The 25249-nt window shown below is 43.9% G+C and overlaps 3 protein-coding genes across 8 annotated transcripts in view; 2 read left to right on the top strand and 1 right to left on the bottom strand.

Annotated features, from left to right (window-relative positions):
• UBTD2 (ubiquitin domain containing 2) overlaps positions 1-3277 on the top strand; it is a 56996-nt gene extending 53719 nt beyond the window's left edge. For all 4 annotated transcript variants that reach the window (XM_027084311.1, XM_027084308.1, XM_027084309.1 and 1 more), the window contains one exon: positions 719-3277. In XM_027084311.1, coding sequence (XP_026940112.1) covers positions 719-1116 — 398 coding nt within the window. In that variant the 3' untranslated portion in view covers positions 1117-3277. The remainder of the gene's footprint in view (positions 1-718) is intronic.
• A 2928-nt stretch (positions 3278-6205) lies between these two features.
• EFCAB9 (EF-hand calcium binding domain 9) lies at positions 6206-19040 on the bottom strand. Its single transcript, XM_027084417.1, has 6 exons — positions 18943-19040; positions 11250-11418; positions 8306-8454; positions 7345-7521; positions 6446-6610; positions 6206-6223 (listed from the first exon to the last, which is right to left on the bottom strand). Exons 2-6 carry the CDS (start codon positions 11383-11385, stop codon positions 6206-6208), a joined length of 645 nt encoding a protein of 214 aa, XP_026940218.1. The 5' UTR covers positions 11386-11418; positions 18943-19040.
• A 687-nt stretch (positions 19041-19727) lies between these two features.
• The window catches only part of STK10 (serine/threonine kinase 10), a 118555-nt gene continuing 113033 nt past the window's right edge, over positions 19728-25249 (top strand). For 2 of the 3 annotated variants that reach the window (XM_027084293.1, XM_027084294.1), the window contains exon 1: positions 19811-20089. In XM_027084293.1, the coding sequence (XP_026940094.1) occupies positions 19934-20089 (156 nt within the window). In that variant the 5' untranslated portion in view covers positions 19811-19933. Of the gene's footprint in view, positions 20090-25249 lie in introns of all 3 variants that reach the window. The other variant, XM_027084292.1, reaches the window with a different exon arrangement.

Here is a 25249-nt window from a genome sequence, read left to right on the forward strand (position 1 = left end):
CACCTCAGTCATTTCTGTGGTAGTTGTGCTAATGAGATCCATACATAAGCCATGAGACAATGGCAGCTGGTAAGCTTGTCATCTCTAGTTTGTGATCTCTTTGGACTGAGGACTTCCGGCCAAGTACTTCAATTTAGGAAGTCTAGGCACTAAGAGAACCACTCTGGAACACTGTGTTGTGGAGAATTGAGCTTAGGGATCTGGGGTTTTTGCCTTTTTTTTTTTTTTTAAGGTTAGCTGATTCATTTCCTAAAAAGATATCCCAATGTAATTGGCATCTCCCATTAATTTGGTCTAAGCATTGATAATATTAGTAAATTGGAATTTTGTGTGCTTTCTTTTACTTTTTTTTTTTTTTTTTCGGTACGTGGGCCTCTCACTGTTGTGGCCTCTCCCGTTGTGGAGCACAGGCTCCGGACACGCAGGCTCAGCGGCCATGGCTCACGGGCCCAGCCGCTCCGCGGCATGTGGGATCTTCCCGGACCGGGGCACAAACCCGTGTCCCCTGTATCGGCAGGCGGACTCTCAACCACTGCGCCACCAGAGAAGCCCTGGTCATGGGTCTTGATAATGATTATTGATGATCACTGACAGAGATTGGCCTTATTTTACATTTTTTTCTCTACAGTGGCACGCCAATGAGATGTTTGAGCATTTTGCAAGATGTAAAGAAAAATGCATTCATTTAAACTCTTTTTCATATCTTCTCTTTCTTAAGGTGCACTTACAGAGTGCTATGATGAACTGGGGAATAGGTATCAGCTTCCAGTCTACTGCTTGGCACCACCAATCAACATGATAGAGGAAAAGAGCGACATAGAGACTCTGGATATTCCTGAGCCACCACCCAATTCGGGGTATGAATCTCAGCTCCGTTTGCGCCTTTCCACCGGCAAGGACCTCAAACTTGTGGTCCGCAGCACAGACACAGTGTACCACATGAAGAGGCGGCTACATGCAGCAGAAGGAGTGGAACCGGCTAGTCAGCGGTGGTTCTTTTCTGGCAGACCTCTCACCGACAAAATGAAGTTGGAAGAGCTGAAGATCCCAAAGGACTATGTTGTACAGGTTATAATGAGCCAACCTTTGCAAAACCCAACACCAGTTGAGAACTGAACTGGTCCTGCTGGCTGTCCCTAGATCCCTCCTGCTCCTTTTTATTGTTGTTGTTATCATTTCCTACTCTATGGCGTGAAATTTATTTTCACTGCTCTGAATTCCTTATGAATGGATTTAGTTCTGAGGAATTACCAGTGAAAACTTCCATCTGTGATGGAGACCAACGAAAATAATTAATAAAACACAACGAGCCAGCCTTTGAGACTCATGTAATTACAGTTTCTAATTCAAGAGGCAGTTAAGAAATAGATAACCATTTATTTTAAAATACCCAACAACTATATAATGGCTGTATTTAAATGATTTGGACTGTAAATAGAACATTGCATCCATGCAGAACAGCACCAAGCACCTGTGAATATAGAATTCTTAAAAAATAAATCAAATACAATTTCCAGAAATCATCAATAACAGTTATAAAACTTGAGCTTTTTAAAATGGAAACTGAAAAGAGCAGTACTTGAGGTTCTCTTCTTTTCTGGTCTTAATTCCTTGCTCAATTGATATTTAGCCATAAAGGAGTAGAAACTGGCAAATTGTGTTTCAATATTGCTTTCCCCATCCCCATGTGTTGAGCTCCTTGTTTACATTCACACTAAATTTTGGTGCCTTCCAGCACGTTGGTGGCAGGCACCTTTCTGGAACACTAGGCAATAATTTAGTCAGTGCATTCAGATCTCTGACTTTCAACTGATAACTTAGTTGAAAAGTCTATTGTCCTCTTGCTGCATAGGTATTTTGAAATGTCTATATAATGAAGCTGTTTCATATCCAGGCTTAGAAGGACACTACTATGTAAAACCTTCATAGAACTTTTCAGAGCTAACTGTGCCCCCAAATGCATGGATATGCATGGAATCAAGTACAGCTGGGAATGTACTTGAATCATTCCAGGGATTCAGGGGAATCCCAGGGAATGCATGGAATCAAGTACAGCTGTTCCTACTGTAGGATAATAAAGTAATTATCTCTTCTCCCCCAATTTGCAGGAAGGGTGTAAGGAAAACCCATTCTATCTGTGCCTGGGAGAATTGTGCCTGTCTTCAATCTTTTAGAAAAAATTTCAACTCATAATTTGCTAGAGTGAAATATTTACTGACATCATCTAAACATCGACAGTGAGACCAAATGTTGATACGTTGCTTTATACTTTAGTGCTTTCCATAGTTCACTGTTACCTGTAGTTGTGGTGGATGAGAATTTTCCTCTCTCATCTTTCCTAGCAAAGAGGCAAATTAAGAAGCATCTGCAGATTATATTAGAGGACTGAAAAATTTGGTGAGATAACCTGACTCTTCTGTACTAGGACTGGAACAAAGCTGCCAAGGATTATATTTAATTTGGAGCCTTTTCAAGGTTGGTCCCATAAGTGAGAAGGGGGCTACCAGGTGATTTCTGAACCCCTGAGAATCCAGGAGATGGAAAAGTAGAGGCAAGAAGGCACTTACCTTGTTCTCAAATGAGAAATAATCAAACCTTCACATGTTATTTTGGATGTGAAGCACCATTATTAATTTTAATGGCAAAATGAAACTAGTTTAAATGTAATGTTTAAAATACTATTAAATTTCCTATAGCCTGATTGCACATAATATCTATAATTGTAACATATGTTTCTGAGAGCTTTAACTGCTTCTCTTTTTCATGCAATCATTTTAAAGATTGTGGCTACATTTAATTTAGGTTTACTGATAATTGAATCTAAATTCAAGAGGCAACAGCAGCATTAATTCCAAAGGAGTATTTTTATATATGGAGGTGGAGATATGCGAGGGTATTTCAATATAATGCCCCTGTCATCAAAATGTTTCCTTATTAATTTGTGTGTCACATTGAACAGCAACATCTCTCAAAGTTTGTGAACTGGAGGACAAAAAAAGTGTTCAAATCTATTTTTCTTAAGTAAATTTGGTGATATAATAATCTATAGTTGGTAGATTTTTTTTGTTGAGGATTGGAGCTCTCTTAATAGTTTATTTTATTTTAAAGGAACGTGTACTTTGAATAACAATTTTCTGGGCATTTAACTAACCTAGGTGAGAAAACCATGGTGCTGTTTAATTGTAAATAGATTGATATAAGATTGGACCAATACTTGATGTGTACAATTTTAGTATGTAGGGTTTTTGTGCTTTTTTTAAAAAAAAAGTTCAATTTTTCTCTTTGTCTTTGCCTTTATTCTGGGTTTTTAATTATTATTACTCTCCACAATAAGGGTAATCTGCTTCATTCTGATTAAAAAAAAAAAAAAAAACCTCTAAAAAGGTTTTTCCCCTTTTTAAAACCTCCCAGCTCAGTAACTAACAAGTTCATTACTACCAAACTTAGGCTCTACTATGTCAAACCATACATGGTCATTTATAGATATACTTTATTTGCTGCATTGAAATCTTGGTCTCAAATAGTTTGTTTTTTTTTTCTTTTAAGAATCATGCTGTAAACCAAAACCCATAATTCAGTTTTTCAGAAGCACTGAGCTCATTTCTTTATCCATTTTGGATCAAAGTGGTAGGCTTTGATTGTTAATTTTTATTTAAAATAAGTGATACATACACATGGGAAAAAAAATCCAAACATACCGAAGTGAAGAGTCTCTCTGAAGATGCCTGTTCTTCATATCCCATTTCTTCTCCCCAGAGGTAACAGCTGTTCCCAGTTTTCTGGATATCTTTAAAGATGCTCTACCACAGTGGTTCTCAAACTTCAGCATGCATCAGAATTACCTGGAAGGCTTATTAAAACACAGATTGCTGTGCTCTTCCCCCAGAGGTTCAGAGTTAGTAGGTCTGAGTGGGGTCTAATGATTTGCATTTCTAAAAGTTCTCAGGTGATGCTGCTGCTACTAGTCCGGGGATCCCAATGTGAGAACCACTATTTTAGTGTACGTGAGTATATTTACCCGCCCTACCCTGTTTTTTCCATAAATAACATATGCTATTCTATACATTTGATTTTTCTCTAAAATGGTTAGTCTTAGAGATTGTTCCATATATGTTGAGCTAGATCTGCTTCATTCCTCTTACAGGTGCAGTAGTATTCCATTGTCTGGAGTACCACAGGTCAGTCTGGCTGTTTCTAGTCTTTTGGTACTATAAACCATGCTACTGTGAAATGTCCTTTTCTATAGCTACATCTTTACATCTATGTACATTGCTATATCAAACAGTATATACATTTAGGGAGTAGATGCTGAGTTGCCCTCCAAATAGATTTTAACCAATTTAATACTATAGCAATATGACTGCTCTTATTTTCCTATATTCTGACCAACTTTTTTTTTTCCCATAAATTTGTTTATTTATTTATTTTTGGCTGCATTGGGTCTTCGTGGCTGCGCACCGGCTTTCTCTAGTTGTGGTGAGCAGGGGCTACTCTTAGTGGCGGTGTGCAGGCTTCTCATTGCGGTGGCTTCTCTTGTTGTGGAGCACCAGCTCTAGGCCTGTAGGCCCAGCTGTTGTGGCACTCAGGCTCAGTAGTTGTGGCTCGTGGGCTCCAGAGCGCAGGCTCAGTAGTTCTGGCACGTGGGCTTAGTTGCTCTGCGGCATGTGGGATCCTCCTCGACCAGGGCTCGAACCCGTGCCCCCTGCGGACTCTTAACCACTGCGTCACCAGGGAAGTCCCTGACCAACTTACTGATCTTTGACAGTCTAGGTGGAAACCTGTGTCATGTGGTTTTACTTTGTGTTATGGGATCTTAGTTCCCCGACCAGGGATTGAACCCATGGCCTCAGCAGCAAAAGCATGGAGTCCTAACTGCTGGACTGCCAGGGGATTCCCGCTAGCTCCATTTAGTTTTTGTAGTACCGTTGTGGGGAAGACAAAAGTTTTGGCTGCTAAGCATTACTCATAAGTGTGTTATCGAAATCTCATGACTATTAGAGTAAATATAGAGAATGTTCATAGTAATTAACATGATTTCAGTTATTACGTGTGACTTATGAATGACAGTCTTAGGCAGTATTCTTGTCTGTTGCACATTGACAAAGTGATTTTTGATTATTAAGTACTCTGGAACTCACTGAATGCCCTACGGTCAGTTATATTGCATATATTATTTCCTTAAGAAATTCTTGGTTTATAGTAAATGAGCTGTATTTCTTTAATCACCAAACATGTCCCTCAGAAATCTATGGTAGAAGGAGATGTGGTAATTAGCATTAGGTAGACGGGGTTTCTGAGCCAGTGAAATGCCAGCTTAAAACTTAAACAGAATCTGCTAAGACTGAAGTGAGTTACTCAGATCACTTGTTCTCAGTACAAGCGTCTGATTGACCTTGAATTTGAACTTTGGTCCTGCCACTAGTGAGTCATTAAGAACCTTGGGTAAGGTTCTTAATTTTTTTTTTTTTTTTTTTTTTGCGGTACACGGGCCTCTCACTGTTGTGGCCTCTCCCGTTGCAGAGCACAGGCTCTGGACGCGCAGGGCCAGCGGCCATGGCTCACGGGCCCAGCCGCTCAGCAGCATGTGGGATCTTCCCGAACCGGGGCACAAACCCGTGTCCCCTGCATCGGCAGGCAGACTCTCAACCACTGCGCCACCAGGGAAGCCCGAGGTTCTTAATCTTGACACCTCAATTTCCTCATCTGTAAATTGAGGATAACACTTAATTCGCAGGGTTAGGGGATAAATTCATGCGTCTAAAGCCCCTGCGTGACCCATTGCAAGCACTTACTCAGTGGTCGTTATCATCATTAACATCACAGTAGTCAAGGAGGATTCACAAATCCCATGCTAAAGACACTTAAAAATTATTCAAAGCATTAATTATACAAAAAAATAGAATTATACAAGGGCATGTAATAATTATTTTACCCTAGTAGATTTGGTATAGTTGCTTAAGCACTTAACTCATCAAAGAGTAACTTAAATTCTAGGAAGAACACAGTCCCCATATCCTTAAAAGTCAGTTTCCCTTACGGTTGGAGGCACTTCGCCATTTGCCAATTTGAAGTTTGTTTTAGCCTAAGGAGTGGGAGAATTAGAATTCTGAAAGTATTGGACCACTAGTGACAAATGTTAGGAAAGCACCACCTTCCGACTGCTTGGCTCCAGTAAGAGTTGGTAATTATTTGGATACACAGGGCCCTAATGGACAGAGTTGATCTGAAAAGCAGCAGCAGAGTTGGGACATGTCAACAAAGAGAAAGTTTTTACTTCACTTACGTAACTGTGAGTCATTTGTGAGGTCTAAAGGTTATGGAAGTTAAGAATATGCTGATTGAGGAGTGCTTATCTGAACCCCGCATGTGTAAAAATCAATTTAAAGATATCTACTTTGATGTTCTAAATTTATTTTTAGAGATGTTAACAATTGTAATTATTTACACTTTCAAAATGATTTATTCCAAGAAGACTCTCTCTTTGACTCACATTAACTTGTGACACTTTCTTTTCGGGCAGAGCTTTCTCCTCTTCCACTGCTTTCTGACTCTCCTGGTATTTGTTCATGGAGAAGAGAGTAAACAGCTTAAATTCCTTGTAATTAAGACGCTTGTGTTGGGGGGCAAAAAGAAAAGTTATTTCAGGAAGGCTTTGATACTTTGTTTCAGATGACAGCAGGATTGTAATCATTTCTCATTTAAAGCCTTGGAAACTTTATTAAAGAGGCCCAGTAATTAGGACATAATTATAGTCTAATTGTAGTCTAGGAGCCAGGAACAGAGAGTCTATTGTAGACTCTAAAGGCACCAAGGGTCACTTTCTTACTTCTGCTACATCAAGTCCAGACTCTGTCAGGCTGCCATCTGATCCATCTTTTTAAACCGTAAACCTTAGCTCTCACTTGTTAGTCAACATGGACTTCCTCTTTAAATAGGCAGGATCCACTGTCTTCTCCACAGTTGTTTTCTCTTGGGATTTAGCTCATGTGTTCCCATCTAAGAATTTCTTCCTTTCTCCTTATTAAAATCTATAAACCCTTCCCCTAAGACCAACTTCTGCCATATTGATGTATTTCCTTCTTTCAACTGAACTTCTAAACAAAATTTCCTTCTCCAAACTTCTATAATTTTATATCCACATTCTGTGACATAGCACTTAGTTATTCAGTCATCTCTCACAGGCCTATATATCTCTTTAGTTTTTTATGATCCCAGAGCCATGACACGCTCCAGTAGGTTTTTCCCACCCTCTTCCTCCCCCGTCTCCAGTGTAGGTAGCAGGACATGGTCCTCTACCTTTGTACAGAGGGGTTGCCGGGCCCCACTTTAGGGATCTGCACTTACACAGTCACCTGTGATGTCAAAGTCATGGTACAGGTCTCTGAGTTGCTGTTTTTTAATTTTGAAGAGAAAGTTGTACATGTGGAAGTTGGATGGGCCAATTTTCAGCTCCCCATCCAGGTCAAGCAGCTCAAAAACAGGCCGGGAATGGCGGAAGATAAATTGCTCTTCCAAATGGTTCTGCTTTGAGAGAAATACGGAAACATGTTGTTGGTGCTGCTTTCTAAACTTGCAACATCAAGACTCATATATTCACTAGTCCATTTCCTAGAGAGCTAAAAGCAAAAGGCAGAATCATAGCAGCTCAGGGCTGAAAGGGTTCTATGGTCGATGTACCAGATCCTGCTTCATCATCTGCATTCGGGGGGGACTTATGCCACCTGTAGTGATTGGTTCTGCTAGACAGAACTCTAGTCACTAGAATGTATTTCCTTATGTTCAGTGAAAAACTACTTATGAAAATTGTGGCACTGGCAGTAAAATGCTGACACAAGGTGCCTTTCCTCAAGGAGTGGGAAAGAGGTAAATACACACTAGGAGTGTGTACCAGGTAAGGTGGGAACCCAAAGAAGAGTGTGTCTTGTCTTTATCATTCATCCCCTTCAGAAAGTTCTCTGAGAAAAGGGATCACTGAGGAAGAGAGGCAGTTAGGATTACTGGTGATGATTTTAAGACCCACCAGCTAGAAGGGGCAAGGAAGGGCATGCCAAGGAGGGATGTGACAGGATGAGATTCGTTCTTTATAAAGGCAATGTGGGAGGGAAGCTGGATAACCTTTGGAAACTCCTAGGTTATAGATGGGCCATTTAGGAACCAAAAGTAGTTCTCCCACCATTTTTTTCTTCCTGGTTCAAGTGAGAAGAAAAATTCTGATGCACTCTTAATTCGGTGCTACCTTTAGCAAAATGGTGGCAGCAGCCAAGCTGTGCCCCCTCTGCTCCACAGAGCCTGACTCGTTACTTGCCTCCTGTGCCAGCAGTATGCAAACCAGCATGTAGAACTGGTCAAAACCGATCTCGCCCACAGCATTCCAGTCCAGCATGTTAAACACAATTGTGATCTGGTTCCGTTTCAGGTCAGTCACGTGATGAAGGAAGTGGTAGAAGAGCACATCTGTTGGTAAGGAGATGAGATGGATTATTCTGAAACGGTTCCAAAATGTTAAACATCTGGGAACCACATAAATGGTTGTCATGTTGGAAGCTTGTTGACCTGGCCATAGTAATGATAATATTTTGTTTCCGGCTTTGCCACTATACCTCCCACAATTTCTCAAACCTCAGTTGCCCTTGAGCTGTGTGGAAAAGCACTGTACCTGGACTTGTGGAGAAGGAGATAGTGGATAGGGCTTGGTTCCTGAGCCCAGCTTACACGCTCGACGGAGCAGACAGATGTGTATACGTAACCAATAAAAGTCTCAAAGTGCTCCTGGTACATAGAAGGAAGAGTTTAATTCTCACTGGGGGCCTATGACACTTCTTGGAAAAGCTGACATTTCACCTGGGCCTTTCACTTGAGAGAATTAAAACGAGAAATTTTTAAAATCATTCCTCTTCTGTAAAAGTATCACTTTTCCTCATGCTTACATAAAGCAAATGCATTCGGTGATGGGGGAAAAGAACTATCACTGAGCATCTTAGATGCTGGGCACTTTAAGTGCCACATGTCACTGAACCCTGACAACCCTACACAGCCTTTTACAATAAGCCTCAGGTAGTAACTAATCTCAGGGCTTCTTGAGCTATAATAGGCATACCAATCACTTGAGGATCTTGTAAAAACACCAATTCTGATTAGGAACTCTGGCATGGGACTGAGTCTGCATTCTTAACAAGCTCCCAAGTGATGCGGCAGCTGCTGGTCAGTGGACCACACTTTGAGTGGCAGAGCTGGGATTCAGATGTGGTCCGTCTGACTCCACAGCCTTGCTCTTTCCACAGTGAAGCCATATCTTTTGCACATTAGTTAATGCATATACAGTCATATACAATCAGAGAAAAAAATACTGTAAAGGACAGGGAAAGTATTTGCCTGAAATTCCACTCACTAATCATCTGTCTCAGGGAGTGTTAGATGGAAGAAACAAACATGGTGATACGTTTACACAGTGATAGATGGCTGTACAGGTTGTATGTACAAATCACCCAGGGGATTTCAGGGATTTGCAAGTGTAACTTTGTCTACATGTGATTTCTCCTTGCCCATTGATTACAGAGACTACCTCCTGCACAAGACATGGCTCCACTAAATCCGTAAAGCACATCTGTGTGGCTTGGAGTCCTGGCTGAACCTGGCTAAGTGCACAGTGAAACCAGTCGTCACAATGTCATGATCTGGGGGTTTCTGATGGCCTCTTGATGTTCCTTCCCCACATCCCACCAGGTATGAGTCCAACCAGGTACGAGCACTTGGGAACAACACACCATGTGTAAACACCATGATGTTTGCTCCTTGAGAAATGTTTTATTGTGAGACTTAGTAGTTACTAAACAAATACTGTTTTTCAATCAGCTGGCTCTGGCCCACTCAAGTCTCCAAGGCTTTAAGTCACTATCTTCCTGGAAGGCAAAACTCAAGGCTATGCCTTCTCCCTTTCAGGTCACCATCCAGTCCCTTGGTTGACCAGAAGACACAAGTATGACTTTATCTCTTGGGTATTGCATCACCAGGGAGTGATTTAGTTACCAGGGAGATCAGACTCTGCTCAGCAAACGCTGGTGAGACTAAGAGTGTGGGCTTTGGGTTTTGGTCCCAGATCTTCTGTTTACATCTAGGCGTCCTACAGTTGCTTTATCTAGGACTGGGTTATTGTGAAGATTTGGTGACATACTGTGTGTAAACTGGAGGCATGAAAGTATGAGAAAATTAAAGTATCTTTTTATTATTTTATAAAGATTGAATGAACTCTTTAAAATATCTTTATGGAAGAAACTCCTTATTGATAAATGACATCTCTCTCAGGTCACAATGAGTCGGACACCTTATTTATATCCAGTCCTGAAAACAAAACAGACAAACGAAAAAAACCTAGGGGACTTCCCTGGTGGTCCAGTGGTTAAGAATCCGCCTTCCAATGCAGGGGACATGGGTTCGATCCCTGGTCTGGGAACTAAGATCCCACATGCTGTGGGGCAACTAAGCCTGTGCGCCACAACTACTGAGCCTGCACGCCACAACTAGAGAGAAGCCCACATGCGGCAACGAAGAGCCTGCGCACTGCAATGAAAGTGCCCGCCTGCCACAACTAAGACCCGATGCAGCCAAAAATATATATAAATAAATAAATATTTTTTAAAGGAAACCTAAAGTGTTTTAATTGGTCTTCTATTAGTTTGTGCACTCAAAGGCAGGGTCGAGATCATCAGCATTTTCTGGTCACTCACAATTACCAAGAATTAGAAGCGATCTTGCAGATCATCTGATTCAAACCTCCCATTTGATAGACGAGAAGTCTTGCTAAGGGAGTCTTGAGGGTTAATGCCTGAGTGGGGCTCAGTCCCCAGGAATAGTTGTAATAATAAGGAACATTTATTAAATCCTTACAGTGTGCCAGGCACCATGCTAAGCTTTTTCCATGCATTATCTCATTTATCTTTTTTTTTCCAACTGTGAGATGGACTCCATTATTAGAAGCCTCACTTACAGATGAGGAAAATGAGACTTAAAAGAGGATGATGTTGTTCTCCAAATCACCGAGGAACAATGGGTGGAGGACCTAACCCCAGAGCCTGCAATTTTATCCTCCTCACAGAACAGCCTTCAAGTCTCAGCTGGCAATTTTTCTCTGTGCTTCACTTAGAAGATATAATATATACATTAATGAAATAGTTTCTGGTTCTATAAATTTTCCTGCACATTCGTTAAAAACCAGGTAATGACCCAGAGGAAGCATTTCTGAAAGTACTAACCATTCAAGGTTTTCTTGCGGTGCACATCAAGAAGGTGAAAATACTCCACCAAAGCCTTCACATTTCTCACGGATAATAAGCAATATAGTTTATCCAGATAGAGGTACCACAGAAACGATCCTTGCTTCAGTTTCATTATGGTGCCCTTTAAGCCAAAGACTCTGGCAACCTGCAGTAGAAGAGAGAATTCTGCCTCAGAATTAGAATGTTGGATAGAGAGAAGCTCTGGTAATAAAGGTCTTCCTACGTCAAAGCATCATAGGAAACGGTCAATAAAAAAATTAAAATTGTGGGAATTCCCTGGTGGTCCAGTGGTTAGGACTCAGTGCTTTCACTGCCGTGGCCCGGGTTCAAGCCCTGGTTGGGGAAATAAGATCCCACAAGCCACTCGGAGCAGCCAAAAAAAAAATGGTTGAGAATTTTCCAAAACCAATGAAAGACACCCACCCACAGACTGTGCTCATCATCATTATCAAGGTGAACAGTTACATAACTACATGTTACATAGTAACATGTTACACTGTTGTAAGTGTATTAATATATTAACTCATTTAGTCCAAAGATTAATCATACAATCCTATGAGGTAGAGATTATTATACCTATTTTACAGATTAAGAAACAGGCTCAAGTTACAATCTATTACGTATAAAATAGATAAACAACAAGGATATACTGTACAGCAAATATAGCCAATATATATGTTTTTTGGCCATACCCCATTGCACGAGGGATCTTAGTTCCTGGACCAGGAATTGAACCCGCACCGTTGGCAGTGAAAGCGCAAAGTCCTAACCATGGGACCGCCAGGGAATTCCCTAGCCAGTATTTTATAATGACTATAAATAGATTATAACCTTTAAAAATTGTGAACCACTATGTTGTACGCCTGTAACTTGTATAATATTGTACATGAATTGTATCAATAAAAAGTTTTTTAAAAAGGCTCAGAAAAGTTAAGTAATTTTCCTAAAGTCACTAAGCTAATTAATAGTGAAGTCAGCATGTGAACCTAGTCTGGCAATAATCACTGCTTTTTAATAGCTATGCTATATTCCTTCTCAAAAGACTGAAGTCCTAAGTAGTTGAGATAAGAAGAAATACATATATGTACACATCAGAGTGAAACTGCATTATACCAAAGACAAAGATTTTAAAGGCAATCAGAGAAGAAAGATTATCTTCAAAGGACTAATGATTAAACTTAACATCAACTTCTTCACAACATGGAAACCAAAACATAATGTAGTACTATTTCAATGTGTAAAAACAATCATAGCCAAGCTAAAATTATACACTCAGTAAAATCATCTTTCAAGACTGAAGGGAAGTTAAACATGAGATTACCATATAACCTAGCATTTCCACTCCTAGATATATATCCAAAAGAAATGAAAACAAGTATTCAGATACTTGTACAAAATGTTTATAGCAGCACTATTCACAATAGGCAAAAGGTGGAAACAGCCCAAATGTCCATCAACTGATGAATGGACAAATGAAATGGTAGCACATCCATACAGTGAAATACTTAGCCATGAAAGAGAATGATACATGTTACAATGTAGATGAACCTTAGAGTAAGTGAAAGAAGCCAGGCACAGAAAGTCACATATTGTATGAGTCCATTTATATTAAATATCCAGAAGAGGCAAAGCCATGGAGACTGAAAGCAGATCAGTCGTTGCCAGGGGCTGGGGGCCGGGGGAGTGGGTGATGGGAAGTGACTGCTTACTGGATCCAAAGATTCCCACTGGGGCGATGAAAATGTTTCAAACTGGACAGAGGTGATGGTTGAACAACACTGTCGATGTACTAAATGCCACTGAATTGTACACTTTAAAATAGGTAATTTTATATTATGTGAGTTCCACCTTCATTTAAAAGAATGAGGAGGAAAATCAAACCTGAATTTGATCAATTTATAGAAAATATAAATCGGGGAAACAGGACAGCAGAGGTCCATGTTAAATGACACTGCGGGGACACAATCAACAAAACCCAGACTGGACAGCTCTAAAAGAAAATGACTCCACTTCTTCAATAAACATTTACAAGAAAAGAAAAAGAGATGGAAGAGGGATCTATAAATTAATAGTTAAATTTCTTTCAAATCACATCAACCAATTACAGTGTATGGACTTATGAGGATCCTAATTCATAGAGATTATATATGTAAAAACCCACAAAAACAAACAACAAAAGCATGAGATGATGGAGAACTATGAACACTGATTGGATGTAATATTAGGAATGACAGTGGATGTGGTGGTGGTTTAAAAAGATAAAATGGTAAGATGCCTGGAATTTGCTTCAAAATAATCCAGGCCCGTGGGTGTTGGTATACATATAACAGGATTGTTCAAACATGAACTGACTGATGGGTGTACAGGAGTACTAGCTTATACTATTCTTTCTACTTTGAATATGTTTGAAATTTTCTATAGTGAAAAACAAAATTAGGATGAGATAAAGCTGTATTCAGGCAAAAACAAACAACCAACCAAACTAAAAGTGATCACCAACGGACCCTCCCAAAAGAAATTCTAAAGGATCAACTACGGTAGTCAGAGAATGATCACAGAGAGAAAATCCAAGATATCAGAAGGAATAGAGAGCAACAAAGTAGTAAAAATACGTGGGTCAGTGCAAGTAAACAACCATGGGGTAAAATAATAACAATGTCATAGGGAGTTTAAAATGATAAAATTTAAATGCAATACAATTATGACAGAAGGAGGGAGCTAACAAAATAAATCCATGCACACAAAAACAGAAAATTAACAGCTATAAGTGAATTCTTCAGGCACAGAAAAATAATTCCGTATGGAAACACAGAAATTCAGGAAGGGATGAAGAGTATCAGAAATTGAAAATATGTGAGTAAATCTAAATGGATCTTGACTGTATAAAACACTAAAAATAATGTCACATGAAGAAGCCAGCTGTGGTGCCCTCAGAACTCACCAGGAGCTACGTAGGGAAAGATCTATTGCTGCTAGGGGAAGGGAGAAAAAAATGGTGTAATATTTAACTGCATTTTCCCAGCGTATTAGGGTGAGTACTGCTACCTACTGTAACAAACAATTCCCAAAATGTCAGAACTCTCTTTTCCAATGCCATAGTAGCAGTAACATTCAAGATGATGGTGTTCTGAGGGTGCCACGGTGTACACAGAGTAGAAATACAATGTAGTACACGTGAAACTTATTTAATGTTATAAACCAACGTCACACCAATAAAAAATAAATTTAAAAAATAGATGATGGTTCCCTATCAGTCTTGAGTTCCTCAGTGACTACACGAAAAGACAGAGGATCTTTCCATGTCCTGGGGGTGAGCACTGTGGATTTTATCTGGGCCTTGAGAGTGAGGGGTTCCTCTCTCCCAGCAGCAGAAAGCTGTTGCTTTGAAGAATTTTGCTTTTGCTACTTCTGAGGAAGTAGATGAGACCTTATACTCAGCCCCTGGCAGGCACCAACCACCTCCTTCACTCCTGCATCAGCAAGAACTGACAGTCTCCAGTCTGCTGCCCTGCCCCCAGTTTTTCTTACAGGCTCCCATTGGCGACCCATGGGAAGGAGTTTGCCAGTGTGTGTGATTGCCCCTTGTGTCTGGGAACTCCAGCTATTCCACACTGACGTGGTATCCCAAACTTTGCCTCTAATCGTCTGCTCAAACTTTGGTTAAAGCTTTCTTCACCACTTGTACGGTGGCTGCCATTTTCAGCCATGTTCTGCCAAAGGTCCAATGGTTGGTGTGCCCTCTCTCTCCTTGCAGGGGCTTGTTCTTTGTGAGAATTCACTTTCCTTGGTTGCCTTGTGACCTCAGTTCTTTGATATGCTCAAGAAAAGTTATAGTTTTGTAGATCATCCATCTTTTTTTCTCACTAAGACAGATGCTACATTCTTTGTAGCTTTCTATACAGTAAGAAACCATCTTTGTTGTGTTAAGCTACCAAGACGTTGAGGGTTTTATTGCAGCATAACAGCCTGTTCAAATGGATACAGTGGTTTTTATCTGCATTTCCCCGATGACTAATGAAGTTGAGCATGTTTACATGTGCATGTTTGCCATCTGTATTTTGTTTCAAGACAGAGGCACAGATGTTGATGTAAGGATAGACATTTCCTGTCTTACATCTAGAAAGACTTCTCCAAGGAGCCATAGTATCATTTTATGGAAAATTGTATTTGGAGACCACAGTCTAGGCTCTGCTTAGCTTTTCTGGTCTGTGAGCCTATTGGCTTTCTGTTTGGTCTCGTGACCTCCTTCCCTAAGCTCTGCAGTTTAGGATTTGGCAGATGTCTTGAGGGCAAAAGCCTAGAGTAAGATACCACTAGTAGTCACTGGAATGGCTAGAGTTTTTAAAAACTGATGATATCAGTGTGATTGGAGCAACATCACTTGTGGGAACGTAAAGTGATAGAACCACTTTGTAAAATACTTGGACAGCCTCTTAAAAAGTTAACCATATACTTAGCGTATGATCCGGCAATTGCACTCCTAGGTGCATCTAGGAAAATGAAAATATATATCCATACAAAGCCTTGTAAACAAATGTTCGTAGTAGCTTTATTCATGATAACAAGACTGGCAACTCAAATGTCCATCAGCAGCTAAATGGATAAACAAATTGTGGTATATCCATACACTACTCAGCAATTAGAAAGAACCACAAATACATAAAACAACATGATGAATCTCAAAAATATGCTGAGTGAAAAGAAGCCAGGCTTAAAAGAGCACTACTGTATGATTCCATTTATATGGTTAACTAGGAAAGATATTTCCAATATATGGTGACAGAAAACAGATTAGTGGTTGCCTGGGGTGAGGCGTGTCAATGGGGACTGACTTATGAAGAAGCATACCTTGGAAACGTTACTTAGCCTCTCTAGAGGGAGATAAAATATTTGCTTTCCAGGAATGCAAGAATGTTTCAATAAATGAAATTTACCATGTCTATAGGCTAGATGAGAAAACTCATATGATTAATCATATGATAAATGCAGAAGAAACATTTGATAAAGTTCTACAGCTATGAGAAAAACTTATTAGCAAATTAGGTATAGCAGGGAACTTTGTGTGAAGGTCTTTTGCCACAATCTTTGGTAAACATCATACTTAAAGGAGAAACTTTAAACCCTTTTCCATCAAATATTGGACCAAGACAAGAATTCCTATTTTCACGGTTACTGTTTAACATAAAGCTAAAGATTCTAGCAAATGCTATAGGAAAGTAGAAGAAATAAGAAGTGTAAAGGGGCTTCCCTGGTAGCACAGTGGTTGAGAGTCTGCCTGCCGATGCAGGGGACATGGGTTCGTGCCCCGGTCCGGAATGATCCCACATGCCACGGAGCGGCTGGGCCCGTGAGCCATGGCCACTGAGCCTGCGCGTCCAGAGCCTGTGCTCCGCAATGGGAGAGGCTGCAACAGTGAGGGGCCCGCGTACCACAAAAAAAAAAAAAAAGTGTAAGGATTGTTACAGCAGAAGCTGTACAAAGACCCGTGACATTTCTCAACTTAGCGGTGTCCTCTTGGCCCTCTAGCAGGGCAGGCTAGAAGTGCTGCCCTAGGGAGCAGCCCTTGGCCAAGGACAGATGAGGTTTAGAGGAAAATTCCCCAGTGTCCTTGACTGTCAGATAGGCTGAGTCTGAAGTGTGTTGCATCATCCTGATCCCCAGAATCCCCCAGTGGGATTAAGCCCCAGTTGGCTACAGCAGTAATCATCTACAAAGTACACCCTTTACTGGCTTCAAGTGTCTCCTGTCTTAGCTTCCCACTCCCTACTGGTGCCTCCTGGCATCACCTCCCAAATAAACTATTTGCATTCAGATTCTTATCTTTGGGGAAATCTAGCCTAAGAATACAGTCAAATGCTTTTTCTGTGACTATCAAGAGTATGCGATTTTCTTCTTTACTTTGTCAATCCAGTGTCTTACTTTAATGGTTTTTATTCCTAGATAGAACCATTCTTTTATTTCTGGATAAACCTTTCTTAGTCATGATGTTTTTATTAGCCTCTGGTTTCATCTTGCTCGTATTCCCCCCCCCACACACATCTATTTCCTAAGTGAAATTAGTCTACAATTTTCTTTTACTATTCCTACCTAATTGTAGTAAAGCTCATCTCATAAAAATGAGTATATTTCCTTTTTTTCTATCTTCTTAAATTATTTATATGGAGAGAGAGATTATTTGTAAAACCACATAACCTGATGTCTTTCAGTGGGGGCAGACTTTAGATTTTTGATTCATTTCTTTATTGGTTATTAGCTTATTTAGGCTTTTTATTTCTTATTGAAATTATGTGTCTTTTATATATCATATCTCATATATTTATATATCATTTGTTTATATCATTTATATTTTCTTCTACATGATTACCCATTTCACATAAATTAAAATGTATTCACATAAAATTGTTTAAAATACTGATATCAAAATCTCTACTGTACCTAATATTCTGTCACTTTTTTCATTTTCTTGGGGAATATTTTTCTTCCTGCAACTCTTTTTTTTATCTTTTTGACCAGCCTTGTCTGTTAGTTATCTCAGAGATATAGCTTTGGTTTTGTTGAACCTCTCTGATTTCTTACAACTGTACTTAAGTATAATTTACATATCATAAGATTCAGCCATTTCAAGTATACAATTTAGTGATTTTAGTAAACTTGCCAAGTTATTATATCATCACCATAATCCAGTTTTAGAACATTTTCATCACCCCAATAAGACTCCTCATGTCCATTTCAGCCTAGTCCTTGGCAACCATTAATCTGCTTTCTGTCCCTATGGATTTGCCTTTTCTAGACATTGCATACAAATGGAATCATATAACGTGTGCTGTTGTGTGTCTGGCTTCTTTCACTTACAACATTTTTGAGTGAAGCTCTCCATTTTTGTTTCTCATTTCATTTTTTCTGGAGCTATCGCAGAGCCAGTCTCACAGAGTCGTGTGTGGCTTGGCCCGGCTTGGGGATGAACTGGGACTCGGACTCCCAGTCCCAGCCCCTCTAGACTGACCTGTGGTCAGAGCCCCCACCTCCCAGTGGGAAAGCCTCCCCCATTGTCCCCTCACCCCCTTCACAATGTTGGTCAAATGGACTGAAACTAATGAAAGACCGGCCTTCCAGCTTGTTCTGGGAGGTTTAAACTTGGGCTTACTTGGTGAGAGCCCAGTCTTGTGCTGCATTTCCTCCTTTTAGTGATAAAGACCCTCTACGATTGCAACCACTCATTAGGTTGTGGGGACATTTCAAAGTGCTTGGCAACCTTTACTCAGGGCATCCTTTGTGCAGACCACCACCAGTACCCTAGGCTTCTGCATTTGGCTTTCCAAATTTAGAACTATACTTGGTGTTTGCATGCGACTCAGGAAGGGGTCAACACCTCAACATGGACCTTCTCCGCAGGGACGTGGTCTATTGGAGTGTGACATTCCCCGAGACTCAATTTGCTTATGTGGGAGAGTTACCATAATAAGCTTTACAGGTTGCCCACCTGCCCACCCCTCAGCACTCGCTGCTTGGAACCTACTTAGATACGTGTTAACTGTCCTAGAGACAGTTAACAGTAGCAGGTGGAAAACGGACAGGATCGAGGATGATGGTGGTCAAAGAAAACTTCAATTCTATGTATAATGAGCTTATTTTTAAAATTTGTAAAATTAAGAATAAGGAAGTTTTTTACCTAATATGCAGATATATCTGAAGATCCATCAGGAAGCATGTGATAAGTAAGTCCCCACGGAGCGCTCTCTCTTAGCCCTGTAATCCTGGCCGGTTGGTGGATCTCGGTGGGGCAGAGCCCCTGGGAAGCAGGAAGCGAGCCGGGGAGCCTGGGTTTTCAGGGACTGACCGCCGCCGCAAGGGCGCAGCATTTCCCGCGCTAGGAGGCAGCACCACGCCGAGCAATCCGCACCGGATCCGCCCGCAGGATGTGCAGCCCGGGGCTAGTGCCCTCGCCCGCCGGGCGCCCCCACCTGAAAAGTGGGCGCCAGCAGAGCAGCCGCGCGGGGCCGTTACGGGGCGGATTCAATGATTAATGCCGGTTCGCCTTTTTGGTCTTTGGACAGCAATCAGTGGGCGCTCCCGAATAACCAGTCTGCTTCCCCTTTCGCTCCCGCAGAAATTTTGGGAGCCACGAGACACGGTGGGCCTCCCAGACCCGGTATGGTCCCGCCGAAGGGTCCACTAAGCTCGCCAAAGCCTAGTCCGTGGCTCGCGGGCGTGCGGCGCGCGGGGGACTACAGTTTCCAGAGTGCCCTGCGGCGACGGGCGGAGCCGGGGAGCGCCCGCAGCCAATTAGGGGGTCTCCGGGCGCTGCCGGGGAGCGGCAGGTGGAGTCGGGCCGATGGGCGGGAGCGGGGCCGGGTCCCCGGAACGCGTCCCGGGGCTTGCGGGCTGGGCGGGGGCGCGGCGCGAATTGGGTCTACATTGGGAAGCGGCCCGGAGATTGGACCGAGCGGGGGCGGGGACCGCGGCCGCCTGCGCGGTTCCGGGTGCTCCCGCCGCGCGCAGCCCAGGGCGCACTTGACCGGGGTCTGGCTGCGGGGAAGGGCGGGTCTGGGGAGAACCCCAGAGCGCCGCGGCGTCCTCCAGCCCCTCCCTCGCGGCCGCCGGAGCTACAGCCCGAGCCGGAGCCGGCTCCACCTCGCCCGCCGGCTCGCGTGCCCTCAGCCATGGCTTTCGCCAATTTCCGCCGCATCCTGCGCCGGTCTACCTTCGAGAAGAGAAAGTCCCGCGAATATGAGCACGTCCGCCGGGACCTGGACCCCAACGAGGTGTGGGAGATCGTGGGCGAGCTGGGCGATGGTGCCTTCGGCAAGGTTTACAAGGTGAGGGCGCTGTGTTGGTGGTGCGTGGCTCGGGGCGCGTGGAGCGGCTCCGGAAGGAAGGGGCGCTGGCCCTGGTCAGTCTCGGCCACGGCTCGGGAGAACGCAGAGGGCTGCCCGGCCCTGAACTCAGAGTCCCGGGGTCCTGTCCTGGTGATCCTTGTTCTTCGTTGGGGTCGGGGGTGGGGTATCCTCACACAGCCCGGCTGAGTCCCAGCGTGCCGGACGCCCCCTCCGGGCACGGCTGCTGCCCCGAGCTAAGTTTCTGAGCACTTCCTGTGCGCCCTGCACGGCTCTCGGCGCCGCAGGGGGAGACAAAGGGGGCGCTTAAAGGACTTTAGCATCCGAGACGAGGCATCCGCGGTAAAACTGATACTAGGCATACTTTTTAAGGGAGGCCACTCAGGTTCTGTGAGAGTGCCGAGGCGCTGGGGGCAGAGAAACTCGGCTGCGTCTGGAAGGGTTGAGTTCGGTGAAGTTGGGGACACACCTGAAGACGAGCCAGAGACGGGAGAGACAGGAGGTGGAGGGGGGTGTTGTCTAGAGTGAGAGGTTAGGCATGGAAATGTGGGCTGGGGCTGGGCAGAGGGGAAAAGTCTAGGGCCTCGTGAATCCTGCGCTTCGGGTCAGATTTGAGTATGTGGATGAGTCACAGCTGGGGAGTCTTCCAGTCTGCAGTCACCTTTCCCTAGAAGAATGAAAGGCCAGAGAGCTTTTGTGGAGGGGTGGGTGGGGCAGAGCTGATTATTTGTAGACACGTTTGCAGCAGGTCATTGTCTGGTTTCTGGTCCTGAGAACACATTCTGAGTTGCTCAGTCGTATTGGGGACCCAAACACTTAGAGCTTGACTCCACGCTTTCCCTGATCTCCTTTCCCCCAGGAAACTCTTTACTGAGAGAAACCCACATGTTAAGCTGGTGGTTTCTACAGGAGGGCACCTCCTTCCTAAGCCACCATCACCTTCTTTGGGGCTCCTATAGCTTGTAGATCACTCTGACCCCAGGGTTTCCCTTTTAGGAGCCTGGACCACAGAGAGAGCTTCTCTAGGCCACCCCTGGTCAAGACTTGCTCTCTTTGCCTTGAAAGTGGTGGAGAGCCTAATCACCAAAGTGTAGTTCCTGGAGGAGTACCACCAGCATCACCTGGGAGCTCGTTAGAAATGCGGAATCTCGGGCCCCACCCTAGACCTAATAAATAATAAAGAAGGGTCTGCATTTCAACAGATGCCCAGATCCCCCTGATTAGAATCCCCCATGTTACGTGCGCTTTAAGTTTGAGAAACATTGCTCTAGGGGCAATTTTGAAGTCACCCAGGCCCCTCAGGGTGCCTGTTTTGTTCCCTTACCACCTCCCCACGGAGCCAGCACTTCCTTTTACAGGGTGAAAGCCCCACTGGAGCAAAGGTTCTGTGGTTGGAAGGCTGGCCTCTGTGACACTCATACCTGTGGCTCTCAGCTGCCTTGATTTGCTGCCTTTCTCTGCCTGAGGGTTCTGCACGTATTCCAGGGCTCTCAGCACATACTTCACTCGCACATCTTTTCTTGCCCTTTCTCAGAGCTGCCTCTCCCTCCTAGCGGCACCAGGAAACTGTCCTCAGTCTTGCGGCCCCGCCAGACACCCCACCGGTGTACTTGCCTTCCCCTGATGGAGCCTGCTCTGCCAGGTGTGCTCTGACCACCGTAAGAACAGCTGGACCCTTGGTCAGCTCACCACATCCCCCGCTTTCTCCAGAAGGTTAAGTTGGTGTTTTTAGTGCATGATGTTGTTCTGTTAGAGGCTGACTTTCCATTGCAGTCTTGTCCCTGTCCCCTAATGAATCCTGGCTTCATAAGGTTCATTTTCTTTCAAACCTAAATGCAGAACTTTGCTTCTAGGCTGGTAAGATTTCCCCTTGTCAGTTTCGACTGTCATTTCCTCCTGCTTTAGCCCCACAAAACTCCCTTACAGCTCTGAAAGTTTCATACAAAGGAGCCCATCTGATTCACAGGTTATTTTGTCTCCTCCTGGTTCTCCAGAGCACGTGAACCCTGTTAAAAGTGAGTCTAGTGCTCAAAGCTGTGAGCCGGCTGCACCACAAGCCCCTCCCCACCACCTCCGAACCCATGATTTTCTCATAATTAAGACAAGGGGAAGGTAGATCAGGAGAGCTGTGTGATGGCTGACACACCTGGACATTTATTAGGTTCCCTGCCTGGCCTTGGTGTGTGACCCTCTGATCTAACCCAACCCCATGTTACACGCAGGAATACGGGGGCTCAGGGAAAGGAAGGGACTAGAACCCAAGGCTCTGGGCTTAGTTACCAGCTAAGGAAGACCCGTCTTGGATCAGAGATCCCTGTGACCTCATCTCCTACCCTGAAGAAGTGCTGCTTAGTCAGGCCCTTAGAGTTGAAGTTGAAGCAGGTGTTGCTTTACTAAAGATTCTAATCAGGGACCATAACTCCTTCCCACTTCTTTGTTCCCCGGCATGGCCATTTCAGCAGCACAGGCCAGAGGTTCCATCTAGGTTTTATGTCTGGGACCAGAACTTGCATTTTGACGTGGCACCTTGGTAACCAGTTGGCTGCGAGCTGGTGAAGTGATGGCCAGCAGCACCTCCTCTCCCTGTCCTAGAACTAGCAGATTTTTCTCCTGGCAGCCTAGGTGGTGAAGGCCTTTCTGAGGATTTCGCTGGTGTAAGAAGCCGTAGGAATCCCAATTTGTCAAAGGCTTGTCAGAAGAGGACTCCAATTACAGATGTCCTGAGGAGTGTCTTGCAGAGGCCCAAAGCCTAATGTCTTGAGACATTAGTGTCTCACGATGTGGAGCCTCTTTTTCCTTCTTCTCCCTGATAAATCATCAGTTGATCTCGGGAGAAAAAGAGGCGCGTAGGATTGATTTTTTGCACAGTCAAGTTCATGCTCACCTACTCCTTAAGCGATTTCAAAAGAAAATCATTTCTCGTTCATTACTAGATACAAAGTAAAAGTCACAAGCTATGTAGTTTCAAAATTCTTGCCCTTAATAATAATCTTTACTCTAAAGACAAGATGGAGGGTTGAATGGAAGAAACTGCTTTCAGCAGGGTGTGCCCGCTGTCCTAGCTGTGGGTGAAACAGGTACTTATGTGGTGAACAGAGACAGGGAGCATGGGGGCATGAAGAGTTGGGTTAACAGGCTGAGATGATTTTTCTGCTTCTTGAAAATTGCTTTAGTTGTCGTCTTATGTTGTCTTTAAGCTTTTAAAAGGTTTATGATTTTGCAAAATTAGGTGTATAGTACAAATTTGTTTTTAATTAAAAAGAAAAACATTACCTTAAGTCCCATCAGTTGCTGTTGACATTTTGATATATTTCCTTCCAGACTTATCGATTTTTATGGAGAAAAAAATTTTTTTAATGCAGGGTTGTAATAATACACACCTACAGTGTTTTATGTTATCTTTCATTCCTAAAGCCTCTTCCTGTGTTATTCTAAATGCTTCACACATACCTTCTGGGATGGCTCAGTGCCCCCATGATTTTAATCTTATTGGATATTTAAGTAATTTGTACCCCCCCATTTTCTTTTTACTATTAAGTTAAAATTTTTTTTTTATAAATTTATTTATTTTTGGCTGCACTGCGTCTTCGTTGCTGCACATAGGCTTTTCTCTAGTTGCAAGTGGGGGCTACTCTTCGTTGTGGTGCGTGGGCTTATCGCTGTGGCTTCTCGTTGCAAAGCACGGGCTCTAGGCACACAGGCTTCAGTAGTCGTGGCACGCGGGCTCAGTAGTTGTGGCTCACGGGCTCTGGAGCGCAGGCTCAGCAGTTGTGGCACACGGGCTTAGTTGCTCCGCAGCATGTGGGATCTTCCCAGGCCAGGGCTCGACCCAGTGTCCCCTGCATTGGCAGGCGGATTCTTAACCACTGCGCCACCAGGGAAGCCCTTGAGGGTGGTTTTTAAAGGAAAATGAGATAAGTTAATAGAGGCCCCCTTTGCCCCTTGCCTTCGCTTAAGAGCCAGTCCCCGAGTCCTCTGGGACCCTGCAGGAACCCGGGATCTTGGCAGCGTCTGCCCCACGGGTGGGGACCTCAGGTGCCCCCGGGCTCAGAGACCCATTGTTAACCCCCATCCTTCGGGTGCCATATCCTGCCCTGCCACCCAGTTCAGACAAAGCTGAGGTTCTGGGCCCTCCCCGGCCAGGCCGCCTCCTTTCCCCTCATCTCTGCCTGAGAGTTTTAAAGCCTGGGTTTCCTCTTCCTCCTTCCTCCGGGGTCTGCCGAGGTCTCCCGTGCGCCTCCCCTCCTCCTCCGGAAAGAGCTCTGCCCCCAGGCAGTAACCTTATTTCCGCTCAGTCTAGTGTTTTTAAACACAAGTCCATGCTATTGTGAGTGGGTTCCTGGCTGGGTCCTAAAACCAAGGTGGCCGGAGTTTCCTGGGGATGTTGCCTGCCCAGGGGGTCTGCCTGGATCTGGAGGGGCAGATTTAGCACTGGCCGCCCTGAGACTTGTTCTGGCTGGGTCTAGAGCAGGCCAGGGTGAAGTGAGCTAAACAACTAATGGTGCCCCCGGCCTTCACCTCCATCCAGGGCCCCCTGGCCTCCCGAGGTTACCCGGACTAGGGGGAAATCCCCAGGGGCTGCCGCCCCACAGGCCCCGAGAAAACAGCCCGGGATGGTCACGCCCAGGCCCAGCTCCTGCTGAGGGCAGTGGAGCAGGGTGGTTAAGGGAAGCAACTGGGGCTCAGGAGGATCTGGGTTGTAACCCCAGACAAGTGATCCCCCGCCTTCTGAGCCTCACACTCTTGTCTGTAAAATGGAGGTGATAATTTGGAGGACGATGGAGGACGAGATGAGCTAGGGAGGTGCAATACATTCAGCACCTGATCTCCACCCAGGAAGTGGGCAGGAAAGGATGATGGTTCATTATGGTTGATGCTCTTGCTATCAAATGGAGAAGGTCCTGGCCAGTTACTGCAGCTAAACTGGGGACAAGCAGAAGGCCTTCAGTGTTTGTAGCTTGTCCATGATACCAGGCTCCCCACCTTACTGACATTTGGGGCAGCTCATTCTTTGCTGTGGGGGCTGCCTGTGTATTATAGGATGTTAGCGGCATCTCTGGCTTCTACCCACAAAAGTACCACCACTGCCGGCACCTCCCCCTCCACCCGCAGTTGCCAGAAATGTCTCTGGACAAGGCCACA

The sequence above is a fragment of the Aethalodelphis obliquidens genome, unplaced genomic scaffold (assembly GCF_003676395.1).
Source record: "Aethalodelphis obliquidens isolate GAN/ISIS:26980383/991018 unplaced genomic scaffold, ASM367639v1 scaffold52, whole genome shotgun sequence".
NCBI classification, from domain to species: domain Eukaryota; kingdom Metazoa; phylum Chordata; class Mammalia; order Artiodactyla; family Delphinidae; genus Aethalodelphis; species Aethalodelphis obliquidens.

Excerpts from the sequence above, each read along its gene's own strand:
- EFCAB9 (XM_027084417.1), bottom strand. The coding sequence starts at position 11,385 with ATGAAACTGAAGCAAGGATCGTTTCTGTGGTACCTCTATCTGGATAAA. Across the intron at positions 7,522-8,305 it reads GCATACTGCTGGCACAGGAG|AACCATTTGGAAGAGCAATT; the intron begins GCAAGTAACGAG and ends CTCTCAAAGCAG. Across the intron at positions 6,611-7,344 it reads TTGACATCACAGGTGACTGT|CGTCTTAATTACAAGGAATT; the intron begins GTAAGTGCAGAT and ends CCCCAACACAAG.